The sequence below is a fragment of the Oncorhynchus clarkii genome, chromosome 27 (assembly GCF_045791955.1).
Source record: "Oncorhynchus clarkii lewisi isolate Uvic-CL-2024 chromosome 27, UVic_Ocla_1.0, whole genome shotgun sequence".
Taxonomy (NCBI): Eukaryota; Metazoa; Chordata; class Actinopteri; order Salmoniformes; family Salmonidae; genus Oncorhynchus; species Oncorhynchus clarkii.
In genome coordinates, this window is record NC_092173.1 from 13,734,347 (window position 1) to 13,752,392 (window position 18,046).

The 18,046-nt window shown below is 41.5% G+C and overlaps 1 protein-coding gene across 1 annotated transcript in view; it reads right to left on the bottom strand.

The window, feature by feature from the left end:
• The window catches only part of LOC139386325 (alpha-2-macroglobulin-like), a 32,765-nt gene extending 17,705 nt beyond the window's left edge, over positions 1 to 15,060 (bottom strand). Inside the window, exons 1-18 of the mRNA XM_071131848.1 lie at positions 14,840 to 15,060; positions 14,198 to 14,378; positions 13,716 to 13,872; positions 13,012 to 13,064; positions 11,910 to 11,930; positions 11,407 to 11,572; positions 11,203 to 11,287; positions 10,460 to 10,610; positions 10,216 to 10,336; positions 9,766 to 9,875; positions 9,442 to 9,612; positions 8,902 to 9,135; positions 8,642 to 8,708; positions 6,133 to 6,278; positions 5,804 to 5,953; positions 5,313 to 5,462; positions 5,033 to 5,120; positions 4,716 to 4,866 (exon numbers count right to left, since the gene is read on the bottom strand). Of these exons, the coding sequence (XP_070987949.1) occupies positions 4,716 to 4,866; positions 5,033 to 5,120; positions 5,313 to 5,462; positions 5,804 to 5,953; positions 6,133 to 6,278; positions 8,642 to 8,708; positions 8,902 to 9,135; positions 9,442 to 9,612; positions 9,766 to 9,875; positions 10,216 to 10,336; positions 10,460 to 10,610; positions 11,203 to 11,287; positions 11,407 to 11,572; positions 11,910 to 11,930; positions 13,012 to 13,064; positions 13,716 to 13,872; positions 14,198 to 14,378; positions 14,840 to 14,925 (2,288 nt within the window). The 5' untranslated portion in view covers positions 14,926 to 15,060. The remainder of the gene's footprint in view (positions 1 to 4,715; positions 4,867 to 5,032; positions 5,121 to 5,312; positions 5,463 to 5,803; positions 5,954 to 6,132; positions 6,279 to 8,641; positions 8,709 to 8,901; positions 9,136 to 9,441; positions 9,613 to 9,765; positions 9,876 to 10,215; positions 10,337 to 10,459; positions 10,611 to 11,202; positions 11,288 to 11,406; positions 11,573 to 11,909; positions 11,931 to 13,011; positions 13,065 to 13,715; positions 13,873 to 14,197; positions 14,379 to 14,839) is intronic.
• Between the last annotated feature and the right edge of the window lie 2,986 nt (positions 15,061 to 18,046).

Sequence of the window (18,046 nt, forward strand, 5' to 3'; positions counted from 1 at the left end):
TAGTGAAGGCCTTTCTGTTAAGCCATTGGGGTTTAAGCTGTGCTGGGGAGACAGGCAAATGGGGAAAGCAGCCTCCTGCCCACCAGGAGCTCGGCAGGCGACAGCCCATGATGCAGTGGTATAACTATGTAAGCTAAAAGAGCCCTGTACGGATCCTTGTTCTTTTTCAGCTGTCCTTTGACTGTTTTCACAGCTCTCTTTGCCTTCCCGTTGCTCTTTGCATGGTACGGACTACTGGTCACATGTGTGAAGTCATATTCTGCGGAAAAAGCAGAAAAGGAGCTCACAGAGTACTGGGGAGCGTTACCTGTAACCTGGACCTCAGCAACCCCTTGCCTTGAAAAAATTGGACTTTAATCCATTGATAACACCAGCTGGTGTGGTTATGGGTGTCTTTGCTATCTCAATGTATCTTGAATAGTAATCTACCACTAGCAGATAAGTGTTATTTTTCCAATAGAACATATCTGTCCCTACATTTTGCCATGGCCATTATGGCAGCTCCGTTGCGGTCATTGGTTCAGGATGACATGGTTGACATTTTCCTCCCCTCCCTTTACACTGGGCCACCACCTTGGCAATCTGAGTACTCAGACCAAGACACCACACCGACTGTTGAGCCCTCAGTCGGAATTTGGTTATCCCCATGTGTCCCTCATGCACTCCGTCTCCGTTGTCCTTTCATGAGAAGGTCTCCATTACAGTGTAAGTCACTTTGGTGCTACCAATAGGGCTTCAGCAGCTGAGACAGGTCCTCCTGCCTGGGCCATCCCTTTTTGCACTGCTGTACTATCACTGTTGCTCCTCTGCAATCTGCCTCAGTTTGGTCTGAGATGCAGGTAGACTGTCTCTTACTGCATCAATGGACACTTGATGTTTATTTGGAGAGTGTGTCTGCTGTGATCAGTGCCTTCCCACGTGGGCTTTTGGGACCACCACCATCCCTGCACACTAGTCAATGGGACTCTCTATTTTAGACAAAGCCCCAATTTCTTTCATCCTCCCCAACTTTTCCTTTACTTTTGCCAATAAAGGGATTGGCACCCGGCGGGGTGGTAAGGGCATAGGGGACCGCATCATCTTTCGGTGGATTTTTTAGTCACCTTCTAGCCTTCCAAGGCCAAAAACACATTTTGGGAATGTCTTTTTGAAAACCTCCCCTGGGTCCTCCAGTTCGCTCACTCTCTAAATTAGTTGCAATGCTTCAATTGCTGGCAGCCCCATTAACGGTCTAGCCAGAGAATCAATGACAAAGACAAGCTGGATGGCATTCTTGTCTTTATTCTCTAGTCTAATCACCAACTGCCCTACCACTGGTAATATCTTATTACTGGGCACGTACAGTTTTTTGTTTGTAGAGAGAAAAGGGCCATCTCTGCTATAGCTATACAGCCTAGTGGGGATTGCTGTCACTGCTGCCCCTATGTCTAGTTTAAATGACACAACCTCCCCATTGAGTTTAATGTCTGAGTGTCAGCCAACATTGTTTTCCTTTACTTCTCCCAGACAGATGCTGGCCTGCTGTTGCTGCTATTCCTCCTCTGAGACCTCATGCATTTTCTTTGATTGACAGACAGCTGAAAAGTGTCCTCTCCTGTGACATTTCCTGCATTCCGCATCCTTTGCTGGGCAATCTTTCCAGCTGTGGAAAGGGGATTTCCCATATTTGTGACAAACACTTGAATTGGCTACTGGCGCTGTCTGTGATTGTTTTCTCCACGTCTGTCTCTGTTCTGCGTTCCCCTTAATTGTTTTTGTTAGCACAGTATGAAAACGCATGTATTTCCTTGCTGTCTTCAGTCTGCAAGGAGCTGCTGTGGCGTAGCATCGTCTGCTGTCTTTTTACTGTCTCACTCTGCCTAACCTGGTTTACAGCCTTGGTCAAGGTAAACTGGGAATCCAACTGTAACTTTTCAGAAAGTGAGATATTTCTTATTCCCCAAATAATTCCCCCGCTCTTCCCCGAGTGTGCCAAACTGACAATGTTCCGCTAGCTTGTGAACAGCTGTGATAAAACTGTCAGTGGTTTCACTCTGCTCCTGTTTGTGCACATTAAACTAAGCTCTCTCAAATATAATGTTGTCTCCCTACTAAATGCATTTCAAAACAGTCTTTAACGGCACAGTAGTTAAGTTTCTCTTCCTCAGTCAACAGTGAAGCATTTAGCATATCCTTGGCTTTATCACCCATAGAGTAGATCTGTGTATTAACTTGAAATGCCTCCTTTTTTACATTTAAGCCTGAAGCTACTCTGTACCTTTCAAAACGCCTGATCCATTTTGACCAGTTTTGAATGTCCATACAATCAAAATTCTCTGGGGGACTAATGCGAAATCCGTCAGCACTAACCACTGGCCTGTCCATGTTTGCGTGGGAGCCCGTTGATCTTGGAGTTGCAAACCCTGAAACACCACCAGTTTCTTCCTCTTGCAACATGTTGCTAGCAGTAACTTAGTCCTTGCTCGTTAGCTAGCCCAATAGCTAGCCCAATGATGATCTGCGCCGTTCATCTCCAACACTGTGCCCTCCTTGACTTGAAACTTGCCAATAGGTCCTTTGGCAATGTGACGTTTATGTGATTTATGTGATTATTAAAACCACTTCAAGTTTCCATGTAGTAGTAGTCATCTAAAATAATGAGGCACGACAACGAGATTTTAGCTTCAGTATGTTTACTGGCCTAGTCTGTGCATAGGTACGGATACCCATAAGGGCCATCCTGCTCCTTTCCAATAAATATTGAGGGTTTTATTCTGGTGACATGATCGATGCTTGGCTGCCTTTTTTTGTTTTTTGAATTTTGCCCCTTTTTCTCCCCAATTTCGTGGTATCCAATTGTTTTAGTAGCTAAAATCTTGTCTCACAACTCCCGTACGAGCTCAGGAGAGTTGAAGGTTGAAAGTCATGCGTCCTCACAGCGCGCATCCAACCCGGAAGCCAGCCGCACCAATGTGTCGGAAACACCGTGCACCTGGCAACCTTGGTTAGCGCGCACCGTGCCTGGCCCGCCACAGGAGTCGCTGGTGCGCGATGAGACAAGGATATCCCTACCGGCCAAGCCCTCCCTAACCCGGACGACGCTAGGCCAATTGTGCGTTGGCCGGTTACAACCGAGCCTTGGGGCGAACCCAGGGTCTCTGGTGGCACAGCTGGCGCTGCAGTACAGCGCCCTTAACCACTGCGCCACCCGGGAGGCCCTGCCTTTTCTCATCATCAATCTCATCATGTAGGCTATACCCACACTGTATCTGCGAGCTGTTAGCTAGAGCGCACGTGCCAATACCACAAAATGTATTTTACAATAACCGCAAAATGCATTTTTTACATGCACTACATCACGCCCAGTCTTTAACCCGCAACAAGTACATTTAATGGAAACACATCTCTGGTAGGAAAATAAGCATATTGTTTTTATGCAGATTTTAGAACATGTTTGCATGAAAATCTGTCGCCAATTGGATGGAAACTTAGCTAGGGTTTTAATAAGGTAGTGGTAATATTTCATTCACCACAGAAATTTGTAGGCAGCTTAATTGACCCTGTCCCGTGGTTCAACTTTAAAACAATATATATATATATATATATATTTCACCTTTATTTAACCAGGTAGGCTAGCTGAGAACATGTTCTCATTTACAACTGGGTTACACATGGAATAAACAAACATACAGTCAATAACACAATAGAAAAAAAAGTATATGTACAGTGTATGTAAATGAGGTAAGTTAAGGGAGGTAAGGCAATAAATAGGCCATGGTGGCGAAATAATTCAAATGTAGCAATTTAAACGCTAGAGTGATAGATGTTCAGAAGATGAATGTGCAAGTGGAGATATAGGGGTGCAAAGGAGAAGAAAAAAATGAGGTAGTTGGGTGGGCTATTTACAGATGGGCTATGTACAGGTGCAGTGATCTGTGAGCTGCTCTGACAGCTGGTGCTTAAAGTTGAGGGAGATATGAGTCTCCAGCTTCAGTGATTTTTGAAATTCGTTCCAGTCATTGGCAGCAGAGAACTGGAAGGAAGGGCGGCCAAATAGGAATTGGCTTTGGGGGTGACCAGTGAAATATACCTGCTGGAACGCGTGCTAGGGGTGAGTGCTGCTATGGTGACCAGTGAGCTGAGATAAGGTGGGACTTTACCTAACCTAGCAAAGACTTATAGATGACCTGAAGCCAGTGTGTTTGGCGATGAATATGAAGCGAGGGCTAGCCATCGAGAGCATACAGGTCGAAGTGGTGGGTAGTATATGGGGCTTTGGTGACAAAACTAATGGCACTGTGATAGACTGGTTGTTTAGCAACAAAACCGACACGTGCGGAAATATGGAGCAAAACAGACGGGGTTGGCTTAGATTGTTGACAACATCTAAACTATATTTTGGCTTCAAATGTTTATTGAAAACATAAATACATTTGCACAATGAGCACTTGTTGTCTCTCAAATACATTGTTACAGTTGTTGGTAGCAAGCTAGCAAATGTTTTGCCATATTAGCATAGACATAACATGAGTCAAAACACCTCAAAACAAGACATGGTATCAATAAGAAGATACAACGAGCTGAAACGAGACACCTACTATTCCCCACATGGCAGCCTCTTGTTATTGTTGCTAACTATCTGACCGTTCAGAATCATAACCTTCTGCCTCATCGATGTGCGCGCATTATTTTAGTGACGTTTATAAGGCAACAGCCTCACTGTGCAGTGCTCTTACCCAACTTCCACAAGATCCCATATCCACGTCTCAGGGAAGAACGTACGGACCGTCTGTATGGGTGGCGGAGGTGCAAGGGCACCAGCTGTTCCAGATTGAGCCACCAGAAGTCTGTCCATGGTACGATGGTGAGAGTAGCTTATATAGCGTCCTATTAAAACAAAACATAATAATTATTCTCGTGTTAGAATGAGCCTGGTCAAACCAGACAGAATGCTGAGGTCACTGGTGACCTCATGTTAGAATAACATTTCCCAAGATTCACCAAAGACTTCTGGCAATGACAAGTGTAAGAAATGGTTAGAAGGACATCTCACCATGGCCGCGATGGTACTGGATTCCCTTAAAATTTAGGCAGGAAGGTACTCTTAGAACCAGATTAGTTGCCAGCTTCAGTCCCAGTTTCTAGAAATCACAAACAAGAGAGCGCAATATTAATGAATGTCTCAGGTTTTTTTTCTATTCTAAATGTGTTTTTTTTTATTCAAACTGGCTATTTTAGAAATTGATCATTTAAGGAGATGAATGCATGCTAACAGTATGGTAACCGATTCTTACGAGAGAGGAAAAGTTAAGAGAAAACAAGGCTGAAGTTACCTTAAAAACTTCATAAGGTTCATTTTTCTCCTCAGTTTGTCCTGCGTATAGCATTACATTTCTCCTTGGTCTTACACGTAAACATGCTACTTGATCTTCAAGCTGGTAGGGAATGTGTGTTGTCTCCTTGACTGGTAACAAATCAAATATCTGGAATGGGATAATAAGGAGATGTGAAATGACGTTGTTCATTGGGCACCAAACAGAAGGCAGGGACTACTTAGACTTGTCAAATAGGGAATGCTCAGTTTCGTTTTCCATTGCTAAACGTTTTTAATGCTTTCTGTGCCCTGAACAGAATATGAACCAATAGGGAGGTGCTTTTCAGTTGATGAAGGTACTCCAAATGGCCAACATTGAACAGACCCACTCCAAGTCTGCTGTTGTCACTTCTTAGTCCCCTGAAGCTGCTTGTATTGCCAGCACCACAAAAGCTGTTTATATGGTGGTACTGTATGACCGTTGATATTCACTACACCGAGCTCTGTTACCTTGTCAGCATTCAGCCTTTTCCCTGGCTCCATGATGTGAACACTCTGGTCCACAGCACTGAGGCCACAGAGGGAGCCGGGCTGGGCCGAGAGCTGCAGGGTGTTCTCCTCCCCTGGAACTGCTTGTGAGGGTGAGAACTCCACCGACACCTAGTGCACATGACATACATAAGTGTACATTATACACCTTTATACACGGAATGATATCTATGTGCATGGGAAATACTTGACACTTTTTATACATTCCATAAAATGAACATAGTATGTTTGTGATGTGCAGAAGCCAGAGGGTATAACACACGAAGAAGCATGCCCACATATACACACACCTTGTGCCTGAAGCATTTCTCAGTGGGGAAGTTCATGCTGTGGGCGATGACAGTCTCACTGGGTAGCATACTGTACACAAGGACCTGTACCACTGGCGCCATCTCTGGAACCACTGCCAACTTCAAGGTGACTTCACCCTCAGTTGCTGTAACACAAGAGCATGTCACACTGAGTACGTTTACATGCACAGTAATAATTCGATAGTAAACTGATTATGGCAGTACGCAGATTATGCAATAGTCACTTTACTCTGTTTATTTTAATCGATGCATGGTCAAAATCGATGAAAGCATACACCTATTAAAATACAAGACATAGAAATGTTAGTTATGCACAAAATATGCCCCAAAACATGCATGTGCCAGTTTTCACACAAAACTTGGTATTTATAAAAACTGATCTTGAAGTGAGAATGTGCTTATTATCCTCCTGCAAACTCCAGACCATGCGAATGCACAGTTTCTAGTGGTTAAAGTGTTGCATTGCAAGAAGTCAAAAGTAGCTTATAGCCTTGTGCAGGAATAAATGACGCTCATATTCATAACAAAAAACAGGTAGCTACATATAACAAGATGCTATCTCTTGCCATTAGTGAGAAGACCGAACATTTATTTTATCTTTGCATTCTAAAATAATAGGAAATGGATGCCTATTTCATTTAATCAAGTTTGCCATTTAATTTAGATACTGTCTTGGCCTAATTCCAATACTTTGAAAGTATACAGCCAATAAGGGCGTTACTGTCACCATAAAAGTTGAATGATGAGCGTTTTCCAGGCGGAGTTATAATGCTCGTTCACGCACGCACAGTTTAACGACAGTTCTGACAAATAACGGGTCTGCGCCTAGTTTATGTATCTCAATATTTATGTGTGTGCAGTCTTTTCTTAAATGGCGCACGTGGATATTTAGTGATACATTTAAGCAAAGGTTGTGAATGAGGCCCCTGGTTTTCTGAGCAATCTTTCACATTATTAGGACATGTAAACACCTTAAATCGGTGTTCGAGCAGTGCATTTGATCTGCACGTGCTTTCACCTTCCCAGCGATCTGCCCTCTTTAGTTCAGAAAGACCCCTTGACTTTTTACAATTTTGTCATGTTGTAAAATGTTGTAAAAATGTTTTCCCCCCTCTTCAATCTATACACAATACCCCATAATGTCAAAAACAGGTTTAGATTTTTTTCTGCAAATGTATAAAATAAAAATGAAATATGACATTTACAAATGTATTCAGACCCTTCACTCAGTACTTTCTTGAAGCACCTTTGGCAGCGATTACAGCCTTGTGTCTTCTTGGGTATGACGATACAAGCTTGGCACACCTGTATTTGGGGAGTTTCTCTCGTTCTTCTCTGCAGGTCCTCTCAAACTATGTCAGATTAGATGGGGAGCGTCGCTGCACAATTATTTTCAGGTCCCTCCAGAGATGTTCGATCGGGTTCAAGTCTGGGCTCTAGCTGAGCTACTTAAGGACATTCAGAGACTTGTCCCGAAGCCACTCCTGCGTTGTCTTGGCTGTGTGCCACTCAACCATAAAGGCCTGATTGGTGAGTAGCTGCAGAGATGGTTGTCCTTCTGGAAGGTTCTCCCATCTCCACAGAGGAACTCTGGTCACTCTGACAGAGTGACCATCGTGTTCTTGGTCACCTCCCTGACCAAGGCCCTTCTCCTCCAATTTCTCAGTTTGGCCAGGTGGCCAGCTCTAGGAAGAGTCTTGGTGGTTCCAAACTTCTTCCATGTAAGAATGATGGAGGCCAGTGTTCTTGGGGATGTTCAATGCTGCAGAAATCTGTGCCTCGACACCATCGTGTCTCGGAGCTCCACGGTTTATTCCTTCATCCTCTTGGCTTGGTTTTTGTTCTGACAATCACTGTGGGACCTTATATAGACAGGTGTGTGCCATTCAAAATCATGTCCAATCAATTGAAATTACCACAGGTGGACTCCAATCAAGTTGTAGAAATATCTCAAGGATGATCAATGGAAACAGGATGCACCTGAGCTCAATTTCGATGGTCTATTTCTGTTTTTTATTGTTAATACATATACAAAAATGTCTAATAACCTGTTTTCGCTTTGTCATAATTGGGTATTGTGTGTAGATTGCTGAGGATTTTTTTTTAAAATCCATTTTAGGCTGTAACTTAACAAAATGTGGAAAAAGTCTTAGAAGTAGTTAGAAGTAGTTTTCACATGCAAACTTTATATGTCTGACCTCAGAATCAACAATGCTTCCCAAAAATAGCATGTCCACTGAGGTAGAAAATTTGTTTTGATTGATGATTTCTGCATTCATCAGACTGCCATCAGTAACCTGATTTCAGACATCCATGTTAACAGTATTATTAGGGAAATTGTTCTTCTTGCAAAGCGTTTTAATCTAAGTATTATCTTATTCTGAGTATCCACAATAATCGCAGTATTGTGTGCATGTAACCATCCTCATTGTCATTGTCATCAAGCACCCTCAAGTACGTTCATAATTACTTAATGAAACTCCCTCACCAGGACTCCCCTGTTGCACGGTAACCTTGATATGTCCATGCTGAACTATCACCCCTCTGGATAAGGCCTGGAGGAGGGAAAGGAAAAAACAGTTATCCCGGTTATCCCTTCAAGTCAGCAAGAAGGATATGATGAGAAGTACTGGTGTTGTATAGAGACATCCTTCCTCCACGGAGCCCTGGTCAAAAGTTGCACACTAGAGAATAGGGTGCCAACCTGGGTTTGCAGGTTGTCCACAACTTGTTCCTGGTTCTACTCACCAGGTAGATGACATCCACGGAGCCCTTTGGGACAGTCTCCCCTACGATGGCGTACTGGATGGTGAATGACACTTCCTCCCCACATGCCAGTGGTTTCGCCATCTTCTGAATAGCCAGAGAGCTGGATGTTTTACTGTGAGGGGCAATGGGCTGGATCAGTGAGAGTATGTGGTGCCCTCTTTGGAAATAGGGGACCCTGTATCTACTGTTCTCCACCTGTGGTGTGTTGCTTACCTGGAAAGCAACAGAGAGAATAGAGAGTATAACTAAAGGCACAATCCCAAATCAACCCTTAGACCATGTACAATATACTTGTGGAGATCTGAGAGGATTTCACAGTTGTATATATGGTAACTAACATTTCCACCCTGCATTCCGATAGGCTAGGTGGAGGTTTCACCATATTGCTTATTATACCAATGGAATTTTCTAAGATCTCCACAAGAGCATGACAAGTGCGAGATTTGGGGTTGAGCATAAAGAGTCTTCAGAGTCTGAGTCTTTCTAAACCTAGACGGACTTTCAAAACCTCATACTTACTATGAGGTTAAAATTCTCGTTGGCCATACTGGTTGTGTTGACGGAGAAACTGGCAGTACCATGACTGTCCGTGGTTAGGTTCTGTAGAAGATGTGAGGACCAGGCTTTCTCCTCCAAAAGGTAGACTAGCATGTCTGCGATAGGTGTGTTGTTGAAGTGAACAACGTTAATCTGAGGGAAAAGGGGGGGGGGGGGGGAGTTGTAAGTGGTGATGTGTGTCACTGTTACCGACCATTGGTAGTTAAGTAAACAGGAATGTCAAAGACAAATGGCATCTACAATTCAACTAAGTCTAAGAAACAATATCACTGTATTTGGACGCACTTTGCCCTCGATAGTTGATCCACGCTCATAGATTTTGGGTGTGTCGACAAATGTGAGTTTTCCAATCACATAGGAGAGAGCAATGTGTTTTTCCTTTGACTGTGTAATACCTGTCAAAGGAAAACAAATGAAAATAGGATGGTTTATTTCCCAACGACACACACCACCATGATGCACAATGGCAGTTCACAATGCAGGAGCTGAATTCCAGTGCAGCTTATTCAACATAGTAAAAACATGATTACAAACGAAGACATGAATAAAAACAGCATAATATGAGGATGTAGCACCAAAGGTCAAATACACAGGTCTTGCCAATCTTCATAATCTAATTAAACATGCAATCTTGACATTATGTAATTCACTCTCAAGAAAAGAGAAGTCATTTGACTTCAGGCAAATGTTGTCATCACTTCTACCGTCTCCAAATTGTTAAGATAAATGACTTGCCTGTCCCCTCCTCCTCTACTTTTGCATTAAAACTCAGCCTGTCTATGAGCATTTTCTGGCCAGCATCCTTTGTGAAAATTGACATGTTGAAGACATGAGAAGCACAGCCAGTTTGGTCCATCTGGGAAAAGCAAGCAAAACCACACACATTAAGAAATGATTTAAATAAATGTAACCAGATCATTTTCAAATGTAATATGATGATAAAAACAAGTATATCGTTTCTTCAGGAAAGCATACAGACCTCTATTGACTCTTTATGGCAGGGGGGTGTATAATCAGGAACTCCTTCTGGATTTTTCTCATCAATTCTTATTGGTATCAATATATTGTGCCCTAAGGGTCGGCACAACTCTACCTCTGCTTTACCAGGTACAGGTTGCCCATAAGTGTATCTGATTTTATTTCAGAATAAAACACATAAAAAACATAAAACATCATACATTTCCTACTTAGAGAGACGTAGTATATTATAAACCTTATATGAGACATTACAAAGGCTCATACATGCATCCTTATGAGTTACAATGCATTATACCTGCAGGCTTTCTTGAAGTCAAGTGTTTTCAACATTGCCAATGCATCTGGACCCGTACTCATAAAGTCTCTCAGTGTATAAGTGCTGATCTAGGATCAGTGTAAACTTCTGTATCAGAATGAACAAGGTCAGGAGAGACCTGATCGTAGGTCAGCAATCCCACTCTGAGAGGCTTTATGAATATAAGCCCGGCTGTTCGTGTAAATGCCAGGATTTATGAAATAATTTTTCCCAATCAAGAACTTCTATTTCCTAGATTATTTTCAAATACTTGTTTCTAAATACACTATTTGAAATACCCCCAGGACCAAACAGACCTGGGTTGAAATGCAGGAAGTATTCAAGTATTTGAATTTGAATCAAGGTCTGCATTTGCGAAATGCGATTAATTAAACAGTGACGTTTGCACAACTACAGTGCATTACAAAACAGTGATACTGTTGACTCACGTTGCACACACTTCTACTTTATACTCCTCTTGAACAACGCTGATCTCATCGGGGAGGTTCATTTTGATCTCAAACTTTGGCAAAACTAGAGATGAGAGAACCGCAGGCAACTCATGAATGTTCCAGAAATGTGATTCATTGATTCAACTTCCAGATCCATAATATTTCCTAGCATGAAAGGTAAAAGAAAGAAGCTCTACTTACCATACTTTTCTACCTTGAAGTTATGGTATATTTTGTTTTCACCAATCCACACTACAATAGCATAGGTTCCTACGGGTGCTTCAGAGTTCAGGGGGTAAGAAAGCTGCAGAATGTTGCCATTGGATGTAGTATTGACCCACTGTCCAATCCTGTTCTGATGAACATCCTGTTGGTTCATAGAACAAGGGACATGTTTAGCAGGGTGCAACAATGTGGAACATTCACATACAAATGATGTTATGTAGGCCAAACATGCCTGTCTGACATGAAGAGTAAAGAGTCACATCAGCTCTATTCATGACATTTCTATCTGCAACATTCTGAAATTTGCTTGCTGAACGTGGCCCAGATGTGATCACATAAAGCTGATAGGGAGTCTTCTGGTAACTGCCATGTAGAAATGAATGATGACCTACAGTACCTAGCTGGTGGAGTCATTGTCTTATAATGAACTAGTATTTACAGTGAGTCATCATACATTGATAGACTAATAAAGGTCTTACCTGCAGTTCCACAATGCTGTACTGTGAAAGGCAAGACAAAAGACTGGTTAATGTTTTATGAACTCTCAAATTCCCCCCAAATTAAAAGAGGAGCAAAGCTGTCAACAACTATAGGAACTAGGCAGATGCTTGGCTTTGTCTCTTCAATTAAACATAACATGTTGCTTTTGCATTGGGACTCCAACGGAAAAAAACTCCTACGCATTCCTTTGAGTGGAAAACACCATGTCTTGCCGTGAATGTTTGAGGACCTTGAAATCCACCCACACAGGTTTACTTAGAGAACCTCTGCAGACATGTACCGTATGTTTGCCCTGAGTGCTATGTGTCTCAACTGTTTGTGTAGCCTTATCAAACAGATAACATTGGTTAAAGAGTTGGATTTGGGATTTTGCCCAATAGTTGTTCAAAATATTTCCCATTTCCAAAGTCCTATTGTTTATGGAGTGCTAACAAGATATGTATGACATGCCGTGGCTAGTTGATTGCTCAATGAAAATATAGTATAAATACAGTATATTGTACATAATAATCCTCGTCCTATAGGGCAGGTGCCTCTGTTCTCTTTCTGTAGCGTGAAGTAGCCTGGACAGGATACTAATCTATTGCTGGACCTTACCCCCAATCCATCTCCTTAATATTGAGTGCTAAGCAGAGAGGCATCGGGTCCAATTTTTAGAGTCTTTGGTATGTCTCAACCCCCCCCAACCTTCCATTCTCACTCTAACCAGGATCGCAGAGTTGAGTTGGTAGGACAATATCATACATAGTGCTAGAGTGTTAGTGGTTAGAGTGTTGGACCAGCAACTGGAAGGTTGCAGTTCAAATCCCCGAGCTGACAAGGTACAAATCTGTTTTTCTGCCCCTGAACAGGCAGTTAACACACTGTTCCTAGGCCGTCATTGAAAATAAGAATTTGTTCTTAACTGACTTGCCTAGTTAAATAAGGGTTAAAAAAAATAAAAATAAAATACCTGATTGCTATGTCTATCAGAAAGTAATGTGACATTGTGATCCTTCTTTTGTATCTGTCTTTTTGTTTGAAATAGTGGAGATTGGTCATTGTTTTCAATATTCAATGTTTCACATTTTCAACACTCACCAGCTGATTGACAGGGCTAAAACTGGTATCCAAGGTGATGACTCTAAACTGCACTGTAAAAAGACAAAGACAAGACAAAGACAAGCACTCAATGAGAATCTTTGAAGCGTACTTTTGCTAACTTTCCCATGTTTTCCAGAAATCCCCGTCGAAGGATTCCCAGATTCCAGGAATTGTTCAACCAGGATTTATGGAAAACCAGGGATTTTCAGGAGAGTTACCAGAATTTTGCAAGACAAACTTTTGACATCTACTCTGGATAATATTTTACACTGTTGGTACTAAGGTCAATCAACCGCAGATAAATGAAAACTGCACTGCGATATCACGTTACGCTATCGAGATCACGTCTTTTTTTTCTCTAATTTTACCAGGTAAGTTGACTGAGAACAGATTCTTATTTACAGCAATGATCTGGGGAATAGTTACATGGGAGAGGATGGGGGATGAATGAGCTAAATGTAATCAAATGATAATGTCCAGGAGAGGAACACCTTACAACATGTGGTATGTTGGTTCAAACTCCAGTGTACATATCCTCAGTGAACCCACGGTGGATTTTATCTTTATGATGGTGCTGTTGCAGGTGTCTCTTAGGAGCAACATGTGATGAAAGAGAAAACCACCATAGAAACATAATACCACCTAATTGTCCTGTTTCTTAGCAAGCAGACTAATTGTGTACTGGCTCTGTGTAAAATTACCTGTGTGCCCCGGGTTGTAGATTGGTTTATCTGTTTGGATGAATGTCATCGGACTGTAGGGTTTAATCATGACCATTCTCTCCTCTGTTGATTGAAACGTTTCACCTTGAACCTTCACCTTAAAATGTTGCACTTCGTCACTCTCCACATGAGGGGCCTGAAAAGGAGACAATGTGCAAAAAACATATGATCCTGTGAGGCTCAGTTGGTAAGAAAGTGCTGCTAACAACGTCAAGGTTGTGCCGATTTAATCGCGTTTTCTTTCATCAGTGTGTTTTAAAAGTGATTTTACTTTAGTAGCTGATGTCATCTTTTTTATGTAGAATTTCAGCCTGAATCCCAGAAAAATTATTGTAAGCCACCACATTGATATTTCCCATGAAATAACCTGGTATTACATAGAAAATTAAGAGATGCATCACAAAGCAGAGAAAGTACACTCTTATTGAATGGTTCTGGATGTCGACCAGTGTTGGGCTGACCTGAAACTGGAAGCAGCGGTGAAACTCTTGATCAGAACTCTCCTGGAGAAGTATTTTGATCTGCTCGTTGGCGATCAGAGATATGGTCATTACCAGGGTCTCGTTGGGCTGCAGAAGGCTGGCACAAAGCTTGGCCTCTGAGCCTGCCTGGATTACTGCAGGAACGGCTACCATGTAAACCCTACAGAGAACATACACACACACACACACACACACATGCACAAACCAACAAACAGACAGGAAAATCAATACAAAATGAGAGGGCACCTCTAAACAAGAAACTAGAATCTTAATTTGACCAGTAATGTCAAAATAATCCTGCAGCAACAGGATTTTAACGTTTTGTCCATAATGTTGCTTGACATGTGCTTCGGCTATTAGCTGGACAAAAGTAGGCTACAGGCTACATGAAAAGTGCAATGTGGTTAATATACCATGCGTTAGTGCAGGTTTTCAGTGAATTTATTAATAAAAAAATGTAACAAAAATCATAATTATAAGATAAAAAGATAAACAAAATATCTGTAGAAAGGATAGATAAAAAGCTGCTCTAAATTTTGTCTCTCACAGAGAGAATGTTACACCAGGATGAGACGCCACATCTGATTACTCAATTCTAACTGACTGTGCAGATTTACTTACGGCCTTGGAGTCTCTTGACAGACACAAAGCCAGTGAAAGCAGGCAAAGAGTATCCATCTCCAAACCTGAAGCCCAGAAAGAACCATGACTCAAGGAGAGAAATAAAAAAACACCAAGTCAGCCTATGTCCCAGTATTCCTACTGGCAAGACTTCCCTACTGCACTGTGTAGAGGACAAGCAGAGGAACTGGTCTAGAAAATGATTGAAGTAAAAGCGTTGTGAATGTTTGACTAATTTGTGTCAATAACAGTGATTTTCAGTGGTGTGATTGGCTGATTCTCTTGATACAACATTAATATGCTTACAGTACATTGTGCATGGCATTGGCATGCATTATAACCTGATTACATCTCAATAGATTGCATGCAATGCCTGTTTTTTTTTGTTTATTCATAATATACAGTTGGGTCCAAAATTATTGATGAGCAAAAAAATACTATAAAATAATTTATAGAAATATTGAGCTGTATGGTATGCTCGAAAAAAATTAACAATAAGATTATTTCATACTAATACAATTGTTCAGAGTAAGATATTTTGTTTAACAATGAATACAACAAATCTATAGCACCCTCCCCTTGTGGTGATAACGACATTTCACATCAGCTATGACTATAGAATATGGACTTCGTTTGATTTAGTTTGCTTTTCTGAAACTCCCCCACAGAAAATATTGTGCACCTGGAAGTTTAAACTATGAAGCCTGTAAGAATTTTTTATAAGCCAGTGGTGCTGTTTGAAGAAACATTTCTAAACTTCCCAATTAAAATGCTGACTGCAAAGTAAGCCTACCTGGCAGAATGATATCATGATGATTTCTGTCAATCAGGAGGGCATTTGTTTTTCAAACTCTGCCGTCACACGTAGGACATTCTACAGTACAGAAATACTGCTAACCAGGTCTTTTACTGGGTGGCAATCGAATTAAACTACATCCTCTAAAAATGTGTTAAAACATTTTTTTTCCAGAATTAAAAAATTGTTTTCTGATGTGGGTAAAGCATTGTTGTGGACTGAGAACATACAATTGTGGAACAAAACAAACTGGCAACAGATAAACAGAGAACACAGGTATAAATACACAAGGGATAATGAGGGGAGATGGGAGACACCTGGAGGGGGGTGGAGACAAGCACAAAGACAGGTGAAACAGATCAGGGTGTGACAGTGTGCCTTGTTAAAAGTTAATTTGGTACGGGGTGGGTTCTACAGAAGATAGCCCTATTTGGTTAAAGACCAAGTTCATATTATTTCAAGAACTTTGAAAGTTTCTTAAAGTGCAGTTGCAAAAACCATCAATAGATATGATGAAACTGGCTCTCATGAGGACCACAACAGGAATGGAAGACCCAGAGTTTCCTCTGCTGCATAGGATAAGTTCACTAGTTACCAGCCTCAGAAATTGCAGCCCAAATAAATGCTTCACAGAGTTCAATTAACAGACACATCTCAACATGAACTGTTCAGAGGAGACTGTGTGAATCAGGCATTCATGGTCAAATTGCTGCAAAGAAACCGCTACTAAATGACACCAATAAGAAAAAGAGACTTGGGCCAAGAAACACGAGCAATGGACATTAGACCAGTGGATATCTGTTCTTTGGTCTGGAGTCCTAATTGGAGATTTTTGGTTCCAACCAGCCGTGACTTTGTGGGTGAATGAATGATCTCCGAATGTGTAGTTCCCACCGTAAAGCATGGAGGAGGAGGTGTTATGGTGTGGGGGTGCTTTGCTGGTGACACTGTCTGTGATTTATTTAGAATTCAAGACACACTTAACCAGCATGGCTACGACAGCATTCTGCAGCAATAGACCATCCCATCTGTTTGGGTTTAGTGTGACTATAATTGGTTTTTCAACAGGACAATGACCCAACCCACCTCCAGGCTGTGTAAGGGCTATTTTACTAAGAAGGAGAGTGCTGTATCAGTAGAACTGGCCTCCACAATCACCCGATATCAACCCAATTGAGACAGTTTGGGATGAGTCGGACCGCAGAGTGAGGAGAAGCAGCCAACAAGTGCTCAGCATATGTGAGAACTCCTTCAAGTCTGTTGGGAAGCATTCCAGGTGAAGCTGGTTGAGAGAATGCCAAGAGTGTGCAAAGCTGCCATTATGCAAAGGGTGGCTATTTGAAGAATCTCAAATAGAAAATATTTGTTTAACACTTTTTTGGTTGCTACATGATTCCATATGTGTCATTTCATAGTTTTGATGTCTTCACTATTATTCTACAATGTAGAAAATAGTAAAATAAATAAAAACCCTTGAATGAGTAGGTGTTCTAAAACTTTTGACCGGTAGTTTTTATGTTTTATTGTCAAAGACCTGGTGGTGTAGCAGGACATGTAGGTTACTAGCAACCAAAAGGTTATAAGTTCAAATCACAGTTAAGGCTGAGTCCCATGTCTGGTCACAGTACGAAATGAGACAAGATTCTTTACATTAATTTAAATCCAAATAGAGTAGCATACTGTCCTTTTATTGAAATTACACCTTCAAGTTGTTGTGTATACTTTAGGCAAAGTGCCAAAATAAATGCTTGGCAATGTGTACAGCCAACGACAGTTATGTCTTCTGAACTGGTTGCGCAGCAGCAACTTTAGGTAGCTAGCAACCAGGAGGTTGTGAGTTAAAATCACAAGGCAGGTTGAGTCCCAAGTAATCAGCGTACAGCAGCATACTTTTCTTTAACATTAGCACCTTCATTTCGCTGTAAAAATAGAGAAACTTGTAGATTTACTGTATTTTCACCATAACTATACTAAACCCTCCAGGGGACAATGACACAACGTTCAATGAATGTCCTAAATACGTTCTTGGGGAAGTCTCTGGACAAAGTGGAACAACACAAATCCTCCAGGTGACAACGACTGTTAAATTGAATTAATGTCAATTGTTCCTTTTAAATTCAAATATTCATTTATTTAATCACGTGTATTTCATGTTTTTATTTCCCCGTAAGGCAACCCACTACTCAAGCAACATTATGGACTAAACGTTCAAATCCTGTTTCCTGTGTGTTTGTTGGTGTGTGTGTGTGTGTATATGTTCTCTGTAAGGTTTACATGGTAGCCATTCCTGCAGTAATCCAGGCAGGCTCAGAGGCCAAGCTTTGTGCCAGCCTTCTGCAGCCCAACGAGACCCTGGTAATGACCATATCTCTGATCGCCAACGAGCAGATCAAAATACTTCTCCAGGAGAG